Raw genomic sequence first — 20,431 nt, forward strand, 5'->3', positions numbered from 1 at the left:
GAATTACTTAAGGGCAGGCATCGTCCCGAGGAACCTCCGGATCACTCTGTTCCCTTCTTTTCGGTACAGGAGTCAGACCCTACTGGGCCTCTGGGAAAAAGAGGCGACCGCGAGTTCTTTACGATTCATGAAATTGCTCCTAGATGAGGAGAGGATTACATTAGCCGCTTTGAATGAATCATTGAGAACACAAGTGGAATTAACAAAAAAATTTTCCTTGGAACCTGAATTTAACGCTAAGGAAACGTTACTTCAGAACACAATAGAAAGATTTCAATATCATCTGAAGGAACGGAAGCACAAATTTTTCATTAAAGATCTACAAGAGTTCAAGGAAAATAAGGCTTATAATTTCCTCTCTAACAGGAGCCCAAGATACCCAGATACAGATATTTCGTCCACTGACACTGACTTTTCAGAGTCAGAGGTCAGACCCAAACCATATCGTGGTAGACAGAGGGGAAGAGGTGGCGGTAGGATTCGTGGCAGAAACATTAGTAATAGGAGATCCCCCTCTGGGCTTTTTTTAGAGGAGGGTTATCCATTACGCAATCGCCTCAATCTGAGTACCCCCACACCGACATTATGAATCCCCAAATCATAAACTTATCATCGAGAAGCCTCACCTCTGTAGAACTGGAGGTTTTGAATAGGGGTCTGACTTTTGTACCGACAACAGACTACAATTCTTTTGAGATCATAAAAGACGTAAATTTATTTGTGCGCAAGTTGAAGTGGCGCAAGCACTATATTAAGATTGATAAACAGGCATGCGCGGATCTGGGGGTTCGTGAAGAACTTCTACCTGATATTAGAACCCTTTTTCACCTCGGTGATGTGGATCCTAACCTTGAGGGGAATGGCCCATTCACCAATTTGAAACTGAAAAGTACCAAAATGCCACCTCCACAGAGTGATTTGAGCCCTATTGATGTATTTTTGAACATGGTGACTAAAGATTTGAGGGACCTGGAAAATGATTCCAGACGCTTTAGACACAATTTCACTCGTTGCGAGATGCAGGCATTGAGGTCACTAGAAAATGATGAACATATCACCATAAAACCTTCAGATAAAGGGGGTAACGTGGTGATCATGGATACCAGTGAGTACTACCTGATGTGCAGTGCTATACTCAACGATAAGGAGTGTTATAGCACATTAAAGGCGGATCCCACGAAAAGATTCTCCCAAGAGTTGGAGGAACTGGCAAATGAGGCCATGAGGGATGGTACCCTAAATAAACAGGAGAGAGACTTTATCTGTCCAATCCATCCAGTTATGTCTACCTTCTATAGTCTCCCAAAGGTACATAAGGGCCTGAATCCACTGAAAGGACGACCCATAATATCGGGAATTAACAACCTAACACAAAATTTGGGAATATATTTGGAGAAGGTACTTAAACCCTTTGTTGTAAGCTTGAACTCATTTGTCGGTGACACCAATGACCTGCTTCGAAAACTAGAAGGTATGACAGTTGACAAAGACGTGACTTTGGCTAGCATTGATGTGGAGTCATTATACTCCTCAATTCCCCATGATAGGGGTCTGGAGGCGATACGTTTTTTCCTTATGGGGAGAGGCAAACAATTTGAGCGACACAATCACTTTGTGATGAAGGCCCTTCAGTTTTGCCTGACAAAAAATGTATTTCTTTTCGGTGGGAAGTACTTCCACCAGCTCAGGGGTACTGCGATGGGGAGCCCATGCGCCCCATCGTATGCCAATTTATACCTGGGTTGGTGGGAGGAAACCGTGGTTTTTGGAGACATCCCTATTGAAGGTGGTGAAAACATTTTGCTATGGGTTCGATATATCGACGACGTCCTAGTTCTGTGGAATGGGGACAAAACATCCTTTGGAAACCTTGTAGAAAGGCTTAATCATAATGACCTTAACCTACACTTCACTTTTGAGTTTGGCCCCCAGGAGTTGCCCTTTCTGGACATCTTGATACGGATAGGAAAGGATGGGGAGATAGAGACCAGTACATATAGGAAAAAAACTGCCTCGAATTCTCTCCTCAGGTGGGAAAGTAACCATCCAGCCCCACTTAAGAGGGGCATACCGAAGGGGCAATTCATGAGGGTCCGGAGGAACTGCTCGGACGATGCCACTTTTAGAGCCCAGGCCACCGATCTCTGTCAGAGATTTCATGAGAGGGGTTACCCAAAGAAGGTGATAGCTGAGGCCTATGGGGGGACTCTGGCCAGGGACCGCTCCTCCTTTTTACACCCATCCCCAAATGTGGATAAGGACAACACCTTCTGCAGACTCATCACTACTTTCACTAATCAGTCGTATACAGTCCGTAGGATATTACAAAAACATTGGCCGATTCTATTAATGGACGAGGATATTGGTAACATGGTTGACTCAAGACCTATGATTACATATAAAAAGGGCAGATCCCTTAGGGACAGATTGGTCCACAGTCACTATATGGGCCATATGGGGAACAAAAAGCTGAAAAGCTCCATAACTGGCTGTTTTAGATGTAGTGGATGCGTATCATGTAAAGTTATTACGCAAGGGAAAGACTTCATAAGTAATGTCACCGGAAAAACATTTGTTGTCAAACATTTCATTAATTGTAGATCGAAGGGAATTATCTATATGGCTAAATGTGTCTGCGGAATGGAATATATAGGGAAGACAAAGAGAGAATTGAGAAGAAGAGTAGGAGAGCACCAAAGAGATATCGCCCTGAAAAGAGATACCCCCCTGGCAAAACACGTGAATAACGTACATCCGAACAGTAGGGATATAATACGCTACATGGGAATTGACAAAGTTACGGCCCCACCAAGAGGGGGCGACTGGGACAAACTGATCCTGCAAAGAGAGACGAAGTGGATCTTCAGAATGCGGACAACGGCTCCCTACGGCCTCAATGAGCAGCTGTCCTACAGGCCGTTCCTATAGATATAGGGTGAATTAGGGAGAGGAGTGTAGGGACAGCCGTCGAGGAGTGGGGGCGCCATTTGCGCAGGTTTATAGGGTGCCAACCTCCACTGTCAGGTAGGGATATTACTTCAGGTGCTGAATAGGGATGTTTATAGGTCCCCTGGCTCCCTACATACATTCCTCTAACTCTCCAACTCTATGAGGTGCGGTCCCTCTCCATTGTTCCCTCATATCCCTTCATACCCCTCTCCTTCCTATTTTTATATATTTTTTTGTTTCTGTTTTTGTTATTTTTCTTTCATCACTATTTTGGGTTTAAAGTGCGCTCCTGGGGTTGGGCCGTAGCTTCACTGTGCGATTCTGGACCTATGAAGCATTTCCAGCTTTCTAACCACTGGGGTAAAATGAACGCGTGTTTTATATATACCGCGGTACATATGGTATGTTGCCAGGATAAGTGCCAGTTATTATATGTTCTGGACACTTTCCATGGCTTGGGATATTCATGGATGAGACTCCTTTTATGGTGACATCCAAAGCAGGATGCCGGCTGGTGATCCTGCGTGTCCCCTAGCTATCGCTCCGTTATGTGTGATTTTTCCTTGTCTATGACGCGCATACCGGAAGTGACGTCTGCGTGTCACGGCCGGCATCTGCGTTCCACATACCGGATGTCAGGTGACCGGAACCGGAAGTGACACGATTATGAACAGAGCGCGATTAGGATTCAAAAGAGGATCTAATAGAGCATGAAGTAGCGCTGTCTGGTGAATGAGCTGCGCGACTTTGGGCAGCGTGCATACCGCATGTCCTCTTTTTTCTTTCCCCTGATGAATAGCTAAGGCTAAGAAACGCGTCGGGAGCGGCATCTGGGGAGCGGTATTTGGTTGGTGACCTTATGAATTTCGGTTCACCACCATCATATGGAGCCCCCTCTGAGATCCGAGAGCATGGACAGTCATCAAAATTGGTGAGGATGTTCCATTTCTATATAGCAGAGTTAAATGGTCACCATTGATGGGGCGAGTGTTTTCATGTTCCCATATCTCAGGGTGAATGCCTTCATGTTCCCACATATTGGGGTACAATAAGTTGATATAGTGTACTGTGGGCTTCATTATCTTTTTTCCTATTTGCCATTCCTTCCCTGGTTTGTGTTAGAGATGCAATATGCTTATATGACATATATCTATATCTCTGGAAGTAACAATATATGGAAGTTCTCTTGGTTATTATATACCACAGGCAGTCAAACTGTGTGTTTTTAGGTCCTTGCATTTGGCATATATTTTATCTAATGGTATTAAACGTTAAGTTTTAAGTTTCTATAGAACTACACCTGCTGGTATCTATATCTACTTTTGTGTAGTTGTTTCTATTATCCCCGTTGCTGCATTTTGATACTGTGTTTTCTCTTTTTAAATCTTAATGACAATCAAAAACATCCAAATGAACCTGATCAAAAGTTCACATACCCCTGTTCTTAATACCGTGTATTGCCCCCTTCAACATCAGTGACAGCTTGAAGTCTTTTGTGGTAGTTGTGGATGAGGTTCTTTATTTTCTCAGATGGTAAAGCTGCCCATTCTTCTTGGCAAAAAGCCTCCAGTTCTTGTAAATTTCTGGGCAGTCTAGCATGAACTGCGAGCTTGAAATCTCCATAGAGTGGCTCAATGATATTGAGGTCAGGAGTCTGAGATGGCCATTCCAGAACCTTCACTTTGTTCTGCTCTAGCCAATGACAGGTCGACTTGGCCTTGTGTTTTGTATGGTTTTCATGTTGGAACGTCCAAGTTTGTCCAATGCGCAGCTTTCGGGCTGATGAGTGCAAATTTGCCTCCAGTATTTTCTGATAACATACTGCATTCATCTTTCCTTCAACTTTTACCAAGTTTCCTGTGCCTTTGTAGCTCACACATCCCCAAAACATCAGCGATCCACCTCTGTGCTTTACTGTAGGAATTGTGTTCCTTTCATCATAGACCTTGTTGACCTCTCTCCAAATGTAACGTTTATGCTTGTGGCCAAAAAGTTACATTTTGGTTTCATCACTCCAAATTACTTTGTTCCTAAAGTTTTGAGGCTTGTCTCTGTGCTGTATGGCATATTGTAGGCGGGATACTTTGTGGCATTTGCGCAGTAATGTCTTTCTTCTAGTGGCTCAACCATGCAGCCCATTTTTCTTCAAGTGCCTCCTTATTGTGCATCTTGAAACAGCCACACTGCTAGTTTTCAGAGAGTCCTGATTTTCAGCTGATATTATTTGTGTGGTTTTTCTTTGCATCCCGAATAATTTTCCTGGCAGTTGTGGCTGAAATTTTTGTTGGTCTACCTGACCGTGGTTTGGTTTTCACAGAGCCCCTGATTTTCCATTTGTTAATCACAGTTTGAACGCTGCTGACTGGAATTATCAATTCCTTGGATATCTTTTTGTATCCCTTTCCTGCATTATACAGTTCAACTACCTTTTCCCCTAGATGCGTTGTCAATTATTTTGCTTTCCCCATTACTCACAATCCAGAAATGTCAGTGGCTAGATGAAAGATGCAAGAGTCTGTCTGGATCCCAAAAACTCACTCAGCTTTTATGCACACACACTGATTACAATCAAACAGATCACAGGTGAGGATGTTACCTTTAGTAGCCATTCAAACCCATTTGTGTCAAATTCTGAGCATGTTATCAGGCCAAAATCAACAGGGTATGTGAACTTTTAATCAGGGTCATTTGGATGTTTTTGGTTGTCATTAAGATTTAAATAGAGAAAACACAGTAGTTTAACAATAAATGGCTTCACCCAACCAATAACCATGAGTGGAGGAAAAGTTTTTTTGTCATCATTCATATTCTCTGAAACAAGGCCAAGAAAGCAAAAATTCTGCAGGGATATGTAAACTTTTGAGCACAACTGTATATAGATAATAGATATATTGATAGATAAATAGATAGTTATATAGATCGATATATTGATAGATAAATAGATTTATAGATACAGTGGGTACGGAAAGTATTCAGACCCCTTTAAATTTTTCACTCTTTGTTTCATTGCAGTCATTTGGTAAATTCTAAAAAGTTCATTGTTTTTCCTCATTAAAGTACACTCTGCACCCCATTTTGGCTGAAAAAAAATTGAAATGTAGACATTTTTGCAAATTTATTAAAAAAGAAAAAGTGAAATATCACATGGTCAAAAGTATTCAGACCCTTTGCTCAGACACTCATATTTAAGTCACATGCTGTCCATTTCCTTGTGATCCTCCTTGAGATGGTTCTACTCCTTCATTGGTGTCCAGCTGTGTTTAATTAAACTGATAGGACTTGATTTGGAAAGGCACACACCTGTCTATATAAGACCTCACAGCTCACAGTGCATGTCAGACCAAATGAGAATCATGAGCTCAAAGGAACTGCCCAAGGAGCTGAGAGACAGAATTGTGGCAAGGCACAGATCTGGCCAAGGTTACAAAAGATTTTCTTCATTAGTCAAGGTTCCTAAGAGCACAGTGGCCTCCTTAATCCTTAAATGGAAGAAGTTTGGAACCACCAGAAGTCTTCCTAGACCTGGCAGTCCAGCCAAACTGAGCAAGCGTGGGAGAATAGCTTTGGTGAGAGAGGTAAAGAAGAACCCAAGATCACTGTGGCTGAGCTCCAGAGATGCAGTAGGGAGATGGGAGAAAGTTTCACAAAGTCAACTATCACTGCAGTCCTCCACCAGTCGGGCCTTTATGGCAGAGTGGCCAGACGGAAGCCTTTCCTCAGTGCAAGACATATGAAGGCCCGCATAGAGTTTGCTCAAAAACACAAGAAGGACTCCCAGACTATGAGAAATATGATTCTCTGGTCTGATGAGACGAAGATAGAACTTTTTGGTGATAATTCTAAGCAGTATGTGTGGAGAAAATCAGGCACTGCTCATCACCTGCCCAATACAATCCCAACAGTGAAACATGGTGGTGGCAGCATCATTCTATGGGGTATTTTTTAGCTGCAGGGACAGGACGACTGGTTGCAATTGAAGGAAACATGAATGCGGCCAAGTACAGAGATATCCTGGATGAAAATCTCTTAATGAGTGCTCTGCACGTCAGACTTGGCGGAAGGTTCACCTTCCAACAAGACAATGACCCTAAGCACACAGCTAAAATAACAAAGGAGTGGCTTCAGAACAACTCTGTGACCATTTTTGACTGGCCCAGCCAGAGCCCTGACCTCAACCCAATTGAGCATCTCTGGAGAGACCTGAAAATGGCTGTCCACCAACGTTCACCATCCAACCTGACGGAACTGGAGACGATCTGCAAGGAAGAATGGCAGAGGATCCCCAAATCCAGGTGTGAAAAACATGTTTCATCATTCCCAAGACGACTCATGGCTGTACTAGCTCAAAAGGGTGCTTCTACTCAATACTGAGCAAAGGGTCTGAATACTTATGAGCATGTGATATTTCAGTTTTTCTTTTTTTAATAAATTTGCAAACATTTCTACATTTCTGTTTTTTTCAGTCAAGATGGGGTGCAGAGTGTACGTTAATGAGAAAAAAAATGAACTTTCTGGAATTTACCAAATGGCTGCAATGAAACAAAGAGTGAAAAATGTAAAGGGGTCAGAATACGTTCCGTACCCACTGTAGATATATTGATAGATAGCTAATAGATACATGGATAGATAGATAGATAGATAGATAAATAGATCAATAGATATATAGATAAATAGATAGCTAAATAGGTACACATGGTCAAAATTTTTAGTACCCCTCGTTTAATGAAAGAAAAACCCACAATGGTCACAGAAATAACTTGAATCTGACAAAAGTAATAATAAATTTAAAATTATGAAAATGAACAAATGAAAGTCATTCTTTGCTTTTCAACCCTGCTTCCACATTATTTAAAAAAAAAATTAAACTCATGAACTAGGCCTGGACAGAAATGATGGTACCCCTGAAAATAATGTGACAAAGGGGACATGTTAAATCAAGTTGTGTCCACTAATTAGCATCACAGGTGTCTACAATCTTGTAATCAGTCAGTTGGCCTGTATATAGGGCTACAGATACTCACTGTGCTGTTTGGTGACATGGTGTGTACCACACTCAACATGGACCAGAGGAAGCAAAGGAACAGGTATTCTCAGGAGATTAGAAAGAAAATTATTGACAAGCATGTTAAAGATAACGGTTATAAGACCATCTCCAAGCAGCTTGATGTTCCTGTGACTACAGTTGCACATATTATTTAGAAATTTAAGATCCATGGGACTGTATCCAACCTCTTATAGACGCCTCTCCATTACTAACCTGGGCTTGATGTCAGCTGGCATTATAAGCTGACATCAACCCCAACCCTATAACCCCACTGCCACAGCTAGAGGGCAGTGGGTAGAGCAAGGCTAAGTGCCAGAATTGGTGCATCCTTTGGATGCGCCATTTCTGGGGCAGCTGGGGTCTCCTGTTTCTAGCCTCAGAGAGGGCCAATATTCATTGCCCCTTTCTAGGCTATTAATATCAGCCCTCAGCTGTCTGCATAGCCTTTGCTAGCTGTTAAAATAGGGGGACTCCATGTCATTTTTTGGGGGGGGTCCCCATTTTAATAGCCAGTAAAGGCTATGTATACAGCTGGGGGTTGATATTAGTAGCCTGGAAAGCTCCATGGGTATTACCCCCTTCCCCGGCTAAAAACATCCGCCCCAGCTGCTCGCTTTCCCTCTGCTAGTTAATAAAGTTACGGGGGACCCCACGCCATTTTTTTTTACAGAAATTTACTCATTTATTAATAAATGACATGATCAGTAAGGTACACATGCAGAGCATGAATTATATCACATATTTATATCTATCTGTATATCTCTCTATTATCAATCGATCATCTATATATATATATAGCTATCCATATATCTATCTATTTATCAATATATTATCTTTTTTTCTATTATCTATCCATATGGAATCTTCGTGGGACACTCGTTATTTGGACTGCATCAGAAAGGTAAGGATGAGATTGGTTTATTATTTTACTTTTATTACAGGTGATCGTGGGCTTCGGGGATTAGGTGATGATGCCACAGCGCTCTGATCGCGGTAATGCAATTACTGCCGATAAGAGCCTGTGTTTCCTGCACTGTCACGCAAGTGGATTAAAGTTATGATTACGGTAATCTTTTCTTAAAACCAATATCTGTTGAGTTCCTCCTGCTTTAAAACAATAATGCCTATAGGGCAACATGATCAGAGGGACAAGCTTTAACTTTTGAATGGTTCTATTATTATATCTTTGAAAACTGCAATCTTATAAATTTGCTTTGTGATTTGACTTACAACTTTAAATGTCCCAACCATCTTTGGCTTTTCTTTTGTTTTATTTTCTCCATCGTTACTAGAAAGAAAGCATTACATGATTTATTAGTCACTCAAAAAGATAGATAGATAGATAGATAGATAGATAGATAGATAGATAGATAGATAGATGACCAAAGCCTGTTTAGGATAGATAATTTCACTTTTTAATATCATGCTATACTGTATTTTACATATATATATTGAAGTCATATGTAACAAAAACAGTTACCTTTTATATTTACAATAACATGTTCATTTTATCTAAGAAAATATATCATACATTCTTCAGTAGAGATGAGCGGTGTTCGACTCGAACTGTTCGCCAATCTCAAATTCGAGCTGTTTTGGGCGGTGTTCGAGCCGTTCGGCGAACACGAACAATTTGATAAAAATTCGGCTGTTCGAGGTTATGTTCGATAACTGTTCGTGCACCAAAATCATAACTGGATTTTTTCTCAGTAATGCTGAAAATTAATGTTAATACGCAGTTTGAGTGTACAGCGGGGTGGGGGGAGGGGCAGGGGATGGATCTCTGCAGGAACAATGAAGATCTCCATTTTTTTTTCTCTTTCCCGCATTTACAGTGGGGAGGTGCAATCTGTCAGCCTATCAGCAGCGCACACACGGAGCAAACTGCTTTTTTTCACACAAGCAAGGGCATGTGTCATTGGCAGTGTATGTCACATGTCCTTGCCCTATAAGACCCAGCCATTTTCCCCGTCGCCACCATTTTCTCACTGCTGCAGCTGCGTGTTAGATGGCACCGCTGTTGCTGTGTGCGCTATACTTTGTTAATTTCAAGCCAATTTTCGCACAAATATACAGATAGCTTGGGAGTAGGGAAGAGTTGTGATTGCAGTCCTTTTAAGGACCAGGTTACATCATTTCATACGACTTTTATCAGGCAGGTCTGTGCTCTTAAATAGATAGATTGTGGGAGTAAAGACTAATTGTAATTGCAGTCCTTTTCAGGGCTAGGTTACATCAGTTCCTATCACTTTTTGCCAGGCAGGTCTGTGCCAGTGCTGTGCAAGTTTTTTTCACAGCATTTGGGTAAATCTAGCAAAGCAAATCCTTTTTGGCCTATTGCAGAGTGTGTTAGTCAGTGGAGTAGCCTATCTGTGTTGCAAGCTACACCACCTGTGTATAGAATACACATTTTTTTACTGCACCTAGTGAAGTAAAACCTTTAGGGCATAGCATCATTCTATTAGTCCATCTATACTAACCTCCACCAGGGTGAAAATTAAAAATAATTTTTTTCTGCATCTAGCTCTGAAAAAATATTTCAGCTTCTAGCAGTGTGTGGGACTTGGTCTATTAGTCCATCTATACTGACCTATATCAGGTTGCAAATTCAATATAATTTTTTTCTGCATCTAGCTCTGAAAAAATATTTAGGCTTCTAGCAGTGTGTGGGACTTGGTCTATTAGTCCATCTATACTGACCTCCATCAGGTTGCAAATTCAATATAATTTTTTTCTGCATCTAACTCTGAAAAAATATTTTGGCTTGTAGCAGTGTGTGAGACTTGTTCTATTAGTCCATCTATACTAACCTCCACCAGGTTGCAAATTCAATATAATTTTTATCTGCATCTAGCTCTGAAAAAATATTTAGGCTTCTAGCAGTGTGTGGGACTTGGTCTATTAGTCCATCTATACTGACCTCCATCAGGTTGCAAATTTAATATAATTTTTTTTCTGCATCTAGCTCTGAAAAAATATTTAGGCTTCTAGCAGTGTGTGGAACTTGTTCTATTAGTCCATCTATACTAACCTCCACCAGGTTGCAAATTCAATATCATTTTTTTCTGCATCTAGCTCTGAAAAAATATTTAGGCTTCTAGCAGTGTGTGGGACTTGGTCTATTAGTCCATCTATACTGACCTCCATCAGGTTGCAAATTTAATATAATTTTTTTTCTGCATCTAGCTCTGAAAAAATATTTAGGCTTCTAGCAGTGTGTGGAACTTGTTCTATTAGTCCATCTATACTAACCTCCACCAGGTTGCAAATTCAATATCATTTTTTTCTGCATCTAGCTCTGAAAAAATATTTAGGCTTCTAGCAGTGTGTGGGACTTGGTCTATTAGTCCATCTATACTGACCTCCATCAGGTTGCAAATTTAATATAATTTTTTTTCTGCATCTAGCTCTGAAAAAATATTTAGGCTTCTAGCAGTGTGTGGAACTTGTTCTATTAGTCCATCTATACTAACCTCCACCAGGTTGCAAATTCAATATCATTTTTTTCTGCATCTAGCTCTGAAAAAATATTTAGGCTTCTAGCAGTGTGTGGGACTTGTTCTATTAGTCCATCTATATTAACCTCCACCAGGTTGCAAATTAAAAATAATTTTTTTCTGCATCTAGCTCTGAAAAAATATTTAGGCTTCTAGCAGTGTGTGGGACTTGGTCTATTAGTCCATCTATACTGACCTCCATCAGGTTGCAAATTAAATATAATTTTTTTCTGCATCTAGCTCTGAAAAAATATTTGGGCTTGTAGCAGTGTGTGGTACTCAATGTATTAGTCCATCTATACCAAGCTCTACCAGCTTTGAAATTAATAATCATTTTTAGCTGCATCTAGCCCTGAAAATAATTTTTCTTCCCAATAGTGGTAGCAATAGAAATATGGGGCGCCTGGCTAACAAAAATATACGCTTCATAACAAAAAACACCAGCCTAGCGCACTGCATTAATAAGATGGCATCATCATCTCTCCCAGTGCTAGGCCTACTACACCGGCTAGCATTCCTGTGCCTAAAACACAATGTATGGGTCCACGATGCTGAGGGGTCTAAAGCTGCTGCTAACGCTTTATCACAATTCAATTGGCAGATTTTCACAGAGCTCTTCCCCAATGCCCACCCATCGGGCAACAGTTGCCCCCCCTCCCTATGGGATCTAGTGGCGAATAGTTGATGCCATTAATCAGAGCGTCAGTTGCCCCGTCGACGTGGCAAGCATACGGTAAGGCATGGGAAGAGTGGACTCCACTAGAAGCTGGCAGACGGGTTGACCAATGTGAACAAGCCAGATCACAAATCACCATAGAATTTCTCAACCAGCTAATGATGAGCGGCATATAAGGGGCGTCAGCGCAGCATTGTCTGACCGGAGTAGCATTTCACTTCCAACTACTGAATTGGGGAGATGTGACAAAGATTCATCATCAGACAATCCATAAAAGGGTGGAAAAGGGGTCAGTCAAGTCAGGAGTGTAGACGTCCCGTCCCGTGTCACTAAAACTGATTTCTCACATCATATCCCTAACACCATTAACATGACACTCACAATTTGAAGCAACACTACTGTCTACTGCATTTGCGATCGCCTTCTTCGGGGCGCTATGCATAAGCGAATTAGTCCCTCAATCCAAAATTACCACCAGTGGAGGCTTATTACACCAGGACGTAGTCATAGCCAATAATGCAATACGTCTACGCATACGCCAATCAAAAATGGTTCCAGCGGGCAGGGGCACTTGGGTACTTCTACAACCCACAAACGGTACACTGAGTGGGGTAACAATAGTAAAAACATATATAACCATCAGATCACAAAGTAATTTCTTCCTATCACACATTGATGGAACGCCATTATCAAGATACCAGTTCCAAGCTATATTTAATAAATGCATAACATCGGCAGGGAACCACCCCAAAGATTACGGGACACACTCATTCCGCACAGGCGCGGCCACGGAAGCAGCAAGAGCAGAAACGGAAGTTCAGAGGATAGGGAGATGGCGGTCCACGTGTTTGGCGAGATACATAAGACCGGACTTGTTATCCTAACGTGGTTTGTTTCTTTTACAGGTGACGCTAAACCAACAGTGTGGGTGATAGGCCACTCGTATATATATTGGGCAGAAAAAAGGGCGAAAGTCCGCCCAGGCGGGAGGAAATTAGAGTTTCATAACACATATTTCAACTGGAGAGGTATTAGAGGCCTGCTATGGCCACAGGTACTAATGGAGGTAATCAAGTTAGGGAGAGAGGCAAGAGGTCTGGTCATCTTAGTTATACAGGCCGGGGGAAACAACCTAGGTCATCACAAGAGCGCATAACTAATGGCAATAATGAAACTAGACACAGAGCGCTTCAGAGAATTTTTCACAAAACTAACTATAGTATGGTCAGAGATTGTGCCGATAGCGGTATGGCAAGGTGCGTGAGACATCACAGCCATCGAACGGACAAGGCGGGTAATAAATATTCGGATGGCAAAATTTAGAAGAGACAGAGGCGGTGTAGTGATACGACACAGACAACTGGAAGGAGATAAAGCAGGCCTCATACGGCCCGATGGTGTTCACTTAATGATATTGGACTGGACATATTCCTGTCAGGACTCCAGGACGGAGTGGAACAAGTGTTAAGAGTGAAGAGTGATGGGTGGGGGTCAGAGTCCTGCATACGAGTATGCAGGATCCTCCGTGGCCTGGAAATAGAAAGGACATGTTGGAGAGTTACACTTGTTGGCCAACTTGCCGGAGTGGAGACCCAGGGCATGCTGCAACAAGCTGAATTATTTTAGAAATAAAATGCCTTTCTAATTGAATGAGTATAAAGAGTTAATAAAGCTGTGACCGATCCTCAGCCATCTAGTTGTAAGAGTTACATTATTGTATTGTCAAGGAAAGGGGGGCAGTAGGGGGGCTGAGCGTCTGGGTTTGGTTGGGGGTCCCCACAGTCTGCCTAGGCTAGATGCATTTAAAAATTCTAATTAGATACACAGGCGGTGCAGCTTGCTTCGCAGCTGGGCTACTACGCCCAAAGTATTGCCTAGGCTAGATGCAGTTAAAAATTCTACGATGACTAGCAGACACTAAAGCTTTGGAGCAGACCTCTGAGTAAACAGCTCTTCAGACTCAACCATCTGTGTTACCCCAAGCCATAGTGTATGTAGTTTCTTACAGTTAAAAGGGGGGGGGGCGACCCAACCCACCTGAAATTAACGATGCCAATGTCACATAAGACACAGCAAGGGGACTCCAAAAAGAGTCTCCATTTTTTCCCAAAATTGTGGCACAGACACCACTTAACCCTAGAACGCATACCTGGGGCCTCGCAGGCCCGCCCTGTTAATTGTTTTCTATTTTCTGCAAGATTACTTTAGTTAGAATTTTGAAACTCTAGGTATTCTTCATGTATATAGTTATTTGTCATTTGAGTTTGAGTTATTCCATGTTATTTGCACACGGCCTAAAAGACCCCAGGTATGTGAAAGTGTAGATTTTTATTGTCATGCGTTCTAGGGTTAACCCTCCGTCAGGGGCAACTGATCTGACAGGCGCAGCTCACTTAGTTTCATTTCTCTATTTTCAGTGGTTTGTCTGGGAAACACCCTCCTCCCAGTACCTTCCTAACTTTAAAGGCTGTGTGATTATGTGTATTCTCATTTATTACATTCCTATTAAGGTAACTGATCACTTTTAGAGCATTGAAATTTTAAAAAAAGGAATATATAGCCAATTTTCTAGCCTGTGCCTGACATGCGCAATGCCCCTAAACTCGTTATGAAACATATTGCCCCTGATGGAAGGTTAAGTGGCATCAATTGCCCCACAGTTGCTTAAAACGGTTGGTGAGGTGATTTTACCAAATCCTCAAGCTTTTAGTCTCCCCAGGATGACACAGGGGTGGAAAAGTCCTTGCGAATCCATGATTTGTTCATCTTTATGAACGTGAGTCTTTCTATATTCTCAGTGGACAGCCGCGTGCGCTTATATGTCAGCACACCACCAGCAGCGCTGAACACACGTTCAGAGAGAACGCTCGCTGCAGGGCATGACAAGATCTCCAAGGCGTGAGTGGCGAGCTCCGGCCATTTTTCCAGATTGTAATCTCAAAATGAGCAAGGGTCCAGTGACACAGTCATAGCTTCGATGTTCACTTGGAGATACTCCAGTACCATCCTCTCTAGGCGTTGACTATGTGTCAGACTTCTTGTCTCCTGTGGCCTTGCAAAGGATGGTCTAAAAAAGTGGTGAAACGATTCCACAAAATTGCAGGTAGTGCAGCAAGAAGGCACTCATGTGTATTGCGCATCCAGGAGGACCAAGTCCTTGTGTTGGTAGCGAGGTAAGAATCATGCTTCCTTCCTCTGCCCTCTCCCCCCAACCTCGCACAACAGAAATGTGATCAAGGTCTCCCTCATCTGATGAGTCTTCCATGCCCATCGCCTGTTCGTCCTCCACTTCTTCCTCGGCTCCTGCACCTTCCTCAACAGTTTGGCTGCTACCATGCGCCCTGGTTAATCCCTCTCCCCCACCCTCCCATGCCTGCCGCCTTGGTGCTGCCGACCGTCTGGACCTTGGAGATGTTATCCCTTCCGCATACGACTCCTCCTCTACTTCCTTCACCTCTTCTTGTCCCACCACCTGACTTTGAATTCTGTTTAATGTGTGCTCCAGCTTGTAAATCACCGGAATAGTCATGCTGATAATGGCATCGTCGTCAGCACTAAACATCTTCGTCGCCATTTCAAAACTGTGCAGAAGGGTATGTGGCGCCCCTGATGGTTCAGTCGCCACAGAGTTACTGCATCTCACCCAGAGGTGTGGTATCTCACCCTCAGGTAAAGAAGGAGTATGGCTCGGGACCCTAACACCTGCATCCAACACATACCCACAGTGGGGGTAGGGCGAGATTGCTCCTAAGGAAGAGCACAGTCCCAGGTCCCTAGCTGGCGGGAGGGTCCTATGTAGTGGGTGCTTAGGGGAGCAGCTTAGGGGAGCACATGACAGGGAGAGTATAAATAGGAAGCCATCTTAGAAAGAGCAAGCCAGTCAGAGGAGGAGAAGTGACAGGAGCAGAGGCTCTGCTTGAGCTCTGCTCCGGAGGCGGGCCTAGCCTGGGAGGCCCGGGACTGAAGGAGAGAAGAGAGGAGTGGGAGCAGGAAGGCTCCAGGAACCGAAGGGACCCTAAGGGTACGGGCCGTGCAGAAGGCCACCCGTACGCCCGATGCTACCAGGAGGTAGAGGGGTCAGGCCAGATAAGGGGAACCGGTCCCTCAACTAGCGGAGAAACAGCAAGGCTCAACTAGAAACCGGAGGCTGCAGCATTTCATGTACTGCAGGCTAAAGTCCACACCAGTCTCACTAAGAAGGTAGCCACATAGGACCCAGGGGACAGAACACACGTCGCCCGCCAAGGCCCGAGGATACCGGATAGAAGTGTCACTGGGTGTGAGGTGCAGGGAGAAGGCCAGAGAAAGAACACACAGAAGGGGGTCCTGCTAAGTACTCCAGAGCTATCTGGGGGTGGACTGAGCCCCTCACTGAGTACGCACAGCACGACGGGGGAGATTGCTCTGGTACCTGTAATCTGGACTGCAACAACTGTGATTAAAGATCTTGGGACTGCATCACATGGACTCTGTGTTCATTACTGACTCCCTGCACTACAACCGCCATCATCCACCCACACTGCCCTGAAGCTACACTCTTCCTGTGGGAAGTAATAATACCATTGCTGCAAAACCACTAGCTTCAGAGGACTGTTCCGCAGCGGTGGCCCCTTTGGCCGCACTCCACAGGTGGCATAGTCGGACATTATGAAACCCATATATACAAATTACCCTTGGATTGACCGCCCTGGGTCACGGACCGGGTGACCGCCACAGTGACTACAACCCCCAGCGTCTATCGGCCCGGCTCCGGGTACCCCACGGCCCAGGGGGCGCATCAACTTCATAGGTCCCTGATCTGAGACCACTCCTGCAGCGTGATTTGCCCCACCTCTGGATCTCGTTGGCCCAGGCTATACGTCAGAACGTATTGCACCAAGGCTTGTCGGTGCTGCCACAGTCGCTGCAAGATGTGCAGAGTTTAATTCCACCATGTCGGCACATCGCATTTCAGCTGGTGAACTGGCAGGCCAACGACTTCTGTAGAGATGTAAGTCGTTGAGCTGTGGGATGTGAACGGCGAAAGTGAGCACACAGCGACCGTGCCCTCTGCAGAAGGCCATCTAGTCCGGGATAGTGGGCTAAAAATTGATGGACAACCAGGTTCAACATGTGAGCCATACAAGGCACGTGTGTGACATTGCCCCGGCGAAGGCCCGCACCCAGGTTTGCAGCATTGTCGCACACGGCCTTCCCTGGTTGCAGGTCCAGTGGAGACAACCATTCATGAAACTGGGTCTCCAGAGCTGACCACAACTCCTCAGCTGTGTGACTCACATTTCTCAGACATTTCAAAGTAAACACTGATGCCGTTGAGCCCTGCTGCCAGCATAGTAAGGAGGTGTGCAGGATTCCTTCTGCGCAGTTAGAAAGCAGGTGGCATTACCAGACAGGCTTTGGGTGCAGGTGGAGGACCGAGAGGAGGTTGAGGAGGCAGAAGCAGTGGAGGAACTTCGAGATAAAGAGGATTGACGCACAACTCGTGGGGACGGCAAGACTTGGACAGCAGCCCCTAGTCCTGCTGTCACCATAGTTACCCAGTGCCCAGTCAGTGACATGTAACGCCCCTGTCCATGCCTACTCGTCCAAGTGTCTGTGGTGAAATGCACCCTGTCACACACAGATTTTCTCAAAGAAGCGGTGATGTTGTGTGCGACATGCTGGTGGAGCGCAGGCACACCTTTCTTTGAGAAGTAGTGCCGACTGGGCATCTAGTACTGGGGCACTGCAACGGACATAAGGTCTCGAAAATCCTCTGTGTCCACCAGGCGGAAAGGCAAAATTTCTGTAGCCAACAGCTTGCAGATGGTGAAATTCAACCTCTTAGCTTTGTCATGGGTAGGAGGAAATGGTCTTTTACTTGTCCACATCTGAGGGACCGAGGGCTGGCTGTTGTGCTTAGACGGGGTTGAGTAGGGTGTCCCCAGGAAACTGCCGGTCTGTGAGGAAGATGCAGGCGGACATGTTAGGTTGCCTTGATCCAAAGGTCCAGGCAATGTGAACTGAGGTCTAAGATGGTAGACATGCAAGAAATAGGAGCATGTTCACACTAGCAAAAAAGAAACAAAACCTACAAAAGACAAAAGACAAAAATATATCTCATACCCTACCATCATTATATATAAATGTAAAGCAAAGTTGCATAATAAATATAGGGTACTTAGTGAACTATTTTTGATCAAAAAAAGTATACAAGCCGTCCCACCAGCGGCAAGGTGACCCTAAATTGGGACGGTACCTATACTGCCTATATTAAAAACCTTACTGTATATCAAAGTTGAAGCAATGCATATAAAAGGGTAGACAAATAGGACCGGGTCCCAACTCCAGACCACCCAGGCCCGTGGTAAGCTACATATATACCAGTCAGCTCAACAAAGGGGATGCCACACCCTTAAATTGCACAGAATGCAAACAAGACAAAAAACCAGGCAATGTGAACTGAGGTCTAAGATGGTAGACATGCAAGAAATAGGAGCATGTTCACACTAGCAAAAAAGAAACAAAACCTACAAAAGACAAAAGACAAAAATATATCTCATACCCTACCATCATTATATATAAATGTAAAGCAAAGTTGCATAATAAATATAGGGTGCTTAGTGAACTATTTTTGATCAAAAAAAGTATACAAGCCGTCCCACCAGCGGCAAGGTGACCCTAAATTGGGACGGTACCTATACTGCCTATATTAAAAACCTTACTGTATATCAAAGTTGAAGCAATGCATATAAAAGGGTAGACAAATAGGACCGGGTCCCAACTCCAGACCACCCAGGCCCGTGGTAAGCTACATATATACCAGTCAGCTCAACAAAGGGGATGCCACACCCTTAAATTGCACAGAATGCAAACAAGACAAAAAACCAGGCAATGTGAACTGAGGTGTAAGATGGTAGACATGCAAGAAATAGGAGCATGTTCACACTAGCAAAAAAGAAACAAAACCTACAAAAGACAAAAGACAAAAATATATCTCATACCCTACCATCATTATATATAAATGTAAAGCAAAGTTGCATAATAAATATAGGGTACTTAGTGAACTATTTTTGATCAAAAAAAGTATACAAGCCGTCCCACCAGCGGCAAGGTGACCCTAAATTGGGACGGTACCTATACTGCCTATATTAAAAACCTTACTGTATATCAAAGTTGAAGCAATGCATATAAAAGGGTAGACAAATAGGACCGGGTCCCAACTCCAGACCACCCAGGCCCGTGGTAAGCTACATATATACCAGTCAGCTCAACAAAGGGGATGCCACACCCTTAAATTGCACAGAATGCAAACAAGACAAAAAACCAGGCAATGTGAACTGAGGTCTAAGATGGTAGACATGCAAGAAATAGGAGCATGTTCACACTAGCAAAAAAGAAACAAAACCTACAAAAGACAAAAATATATCTCATACCCTACCATCATTATATATAAATGTAAAGCAAAGTTGCATAATAAATATAGGGTACTTAGTGAACTATTTTTGATCAAAAAAAGTATACAAGCCGTCCCACCAGCGGCAAGGTGACCCTAAATTGGGACGGTACCTATACTGCCTATATTAAAAACCTTACTGTATATCAAAGTTGAAGCAATGCATATAAAAGGGTAGACAAATAGGACCGGGTCCCAACTCCAGACCACCCAGGCCCGTGGTAAGCTACATATATACCAGTCAGCTCAACAAAGGGGATGCCACACCCTTAAATTGCACAGAATGCAAACAAGACAAAAAACCAGGCAATGTGAACTGAGGTCTAAGATGGTAGACATGCAAGAAATAGGAGCATGTTCACACTAGCAAAAAAGAAACAAAACCTACAAAAGACAAAAGACAAAAATATATCTCATACCCTACCATCATTATATATAAATGTAAAGCAAAGTTGCATAATAAATATAGGGTACTTAGTGAACTATTTTTGATCAAAAAAAGTATACAAGCCGTCCCACCAGCGGCAAGGTGACCCTAAATTGGGACGGTACCTATACTGCCTATATTAAAAACCTTACTGTATATCAAAGTTGAAGCAATGCATATAAAAGGGTAGACAAATAGGACCGGGTCCCAACTCCAGACCACCCAGGCCCGTGGTAAGCTACATATATACCAGTCAGCTCAACAAAGGGGATGCCACACCCTTAAATTGCACAGAATGCAAACAAGACAAAAAAACAGGCAATGTGAACTGAGGTCTAAGATGGTAGACATGCAAGAAATAGGAGCATGTTCACACTAGCAAAAAAGAAACAAAACCTACAAA

The 20,431-nt window shown here is 43.4% G+C and overlaps 1 protein-coding gene across 3 annotated transcripts in view; it reads right to left on the minus strand.

The window, feature by feature from the left end:
• LOC141265120 (ATP-binding cassette sub-family B member 5-like) overlaps positions 1 to 20,431 on the minus strand; it is a 1,140,380-nt gene that overhangs the window by 549,956 nt on the left and 569,993 nt on the right. For 2 of the 3 annotated variants that reach the window (XM_073677793.1, XM_073677790.1), the window contains exon 3: positions 9,224 to 9,281. The exons of the other annotated variant lie outside the window; for it this stretch is intronic. In XM_073677793.1, coding sequence (XP_073533894.1) covers positions 9,224 to 9,281 — 58 coding nt within the window. The remainder of the gene's footprint in view (positions 1 to 9,223; positions 9,282 to 20,431) is intronic. 3 annotated transcript variants of the gene reach the window in all.

Source organism: Phyllobates terribilis, unplaced genomic scaffold (genome assembly GCF_046119375.1).
Source record: "Phyllobates terribilis strain yellow unplaced genomic scaffold, ASM4611937v1 Scaffold_4__5_contigs__length_816908805, whole genome shotgun sequence".
Taxonomy (NCBI): Eukaryota; Metazoa; Chordata; class Amphibia; order Anura; family Dendrobatidae; genus Phyllobates; species Phyllobates terribilis.